General features: G+C 45.2%; 1 protein-coding gene across 1 annotated transcript in view; it reads right to left on the bottom strand.

Moving 5' to 3' along the window:
* The window catches only part of OCEL1 (occludin/ELL domain containing 1), a 9,165-nt gene extending 7,156 nt beyond the window's left edge, over positions 1 to 2,009 (bottom strand). The window contains exon 1 of the mRNA XM_023517159.1: positions 1,887 to 2,009. Coding sequence (XP_023372927.1) covers positions 1,887 to 2,009 — 123 coding nt within the window. The remainder of the gene's footprint in view (positions 1 to 1,886) is intronic.
* Between the last annotated feature and the right edge of the window lie 68 nt (positions 2,010 to 2,077).

The following is a 2,077-nucleotide window of genomic DNA, read 5'->3' as shown; positions in this document are numbered from 1 at the left end:
GGCTCTGTCTCAAAAAAAAAAAAAAAAAAAGAGTGTTCCTTTCTCTCCACATCCATGCCAGCATCTGCAGCTTTGGGATTTTGGGATGTGGGCTGTTCTCTTTGGGGTTAGGTGATATCTCAGTGTAGTTTTGATTTGCATTTCTCTGATGATTAGAGACAATAAACATTTTTTCTTATGTTTGTTAGCCATTCATCTGTCTTCCTCAGAGAAGGTTTCATTTCCCTTTCTTTTTTGTCTCCAGTTGTGCTGAGCCCAAGAAGGTTGAGACCCACCTGGGCAACATATTGATACCCCATTTTTACAAAAAAACAGAAAAATTAGCCAGACATCATGGCTCATGCCTGTAATCCCACATACTTGGGTGACTGAAGATGGAGGATCATTTGAACACAGGAGTTTGAGGCTGCAGTGAGCCATGATGATACCACTACACTCTAGCCCAGGCAACAGAGCAAGACGCTGTCTCAAAACACACCTTTAGACGATGTTAAATTATGGGGCCAGAGGCAAGCAATGGGTATTCTTACTCCATTCCTCACTTTGATAGCAGAACATTGAGTATTTGCACATTAAATTCAACACTGCCTTTGGCTTGAGATTTCTTTCTTTCTTTCTTTCTTTTAGAGACAGAGTTTCACTTTGTCACTCTCAGTAGAGTGCTGTGGTGTCACAGTTCACAGCAACATCCAGCTCTTAGGCTTAGGTGATTCCCTTGACTCAGCCTCCTGAGTAGCCCGCCACAATGCCCAGCTATTTTTTTGTTGCATTTTGGCCAGGGCTGGATTTGAACCCATCATCTTCAGTATATGAGGCTTGCGCCCTACTCACTGAGCCATAGGTGCCGCCCAAGATTTCTCAGCTGTGAGGAAAATATCCATCTATCTCTTTTTTTTTAGAGACAGAGCCTCAAGCTGTCCCCTACCTGGGTAGAGTGCTGTGGCATCACAGCTCACAGCAACCTCCAACTCCTGGGCTCAAGTGAGTATCCTGCCTCCACCTCCTAAGTAGCTGGGACCACAGGTGCCCACCACAGCGCCTGGCTATTTTTTGGTTGTAGCCATCATTGTTGTTTGGCGGGTCCGGGCTGGATTCAAACCCGCCACCTGAGGTGTATGTGGCTGGCGCCTTAGCCACTTGAGCCACAGGCACCAAGCCACTTTTGTTTTTTTTAGAGACTTTGAGTAATAGATGCTGAACAGTACAAAATGCCTTTTTAGCATCTATGATTTTGTCTTCAAATGCCTCTCTCTTCCTAATATTGAATCATATTTTTTATCTACTTTTCATAAGATGTTGATTTTCTTTTCTTTTCTTTTCTTTTTTTTTTTTTTTGAGACAGAGCCTCAAGCTGTCCTCCTGGACAGCTCACAGCAACCTCCAACTCCTGGGCTCAAGCAAGTCTCCTGCCTCCACCTCCCAAGTAGCTGGGATCACAGGCACCCGTCACAACGCCTGGCTATTTCTTTTTGTTGTTTTTGCAGCCATCATTGTTGTTTGGAGGGCCTGAGCTGGATTCAAACCTGCCACCTTAGGCGTATGTGGCTGGTGCCTTAGCCACTTGAGCCACAGGCATCAAGCTGTGATTTATTTTCATCACCATCGTGTAACCTGTGTGCACCTGTTGGTGTAAAATTTGCTGTCTACACAGTTGGCAGTTTTCCAGTGACCAGACTTCTGGAGACTTCGCAGATACTTCTGACATCTCTGGCCTCACTCTAAAGTTACTGACTTCCCCAGGTGGTGGAGTCCTGGTTCTGCTGTGGCTCATTTTGATTGATTTCCTTATTCAGCTGGTCATAGTTACTGAATAATGTTGGCCCTCTCCCTTTCTTAGGTTTTCCTGAAGTGGTGGTCATTGAACTCTTTTGAATGGTCCTTTTTACCTTCATGATTATCTTAGGCACCTTGATACTGCCTCTGGACCTGGGTGGACAAGGGCCTTCCTCTTCTTCCCTCCTTTGGTGCTTGGGGTTGGCTGTGCTGGGGGCTTGTGGTTTCCTGACCATCATTGCTATGCCAGGACTTCACAGTGGTCTTATGACATACTTTTAAACTGCCACTTGAGTTTTATTTT

Source organism: Otolemur garnettii, unplaced genomic scaffold, assembly GCF_000181295.1.
Source record: "Otolemur garnettii isolate 467f Iridium unplaced genomic scaffold, OtoGar3 scaffold00105, whole genome shotgun sequence".
Classification (NCBI taxonomy): domain Eukaryota; kingdom Metazoa; phylum Chordata; class Mammalia; order Primates; family Galagidae; genus Otolemur; species Otolemur garnettii.
The sequence above is the reverse complement of the archived record's forward strand: the minus strand, read 5'-3'. Positions and strand labels throughout refer to the sequence as shown.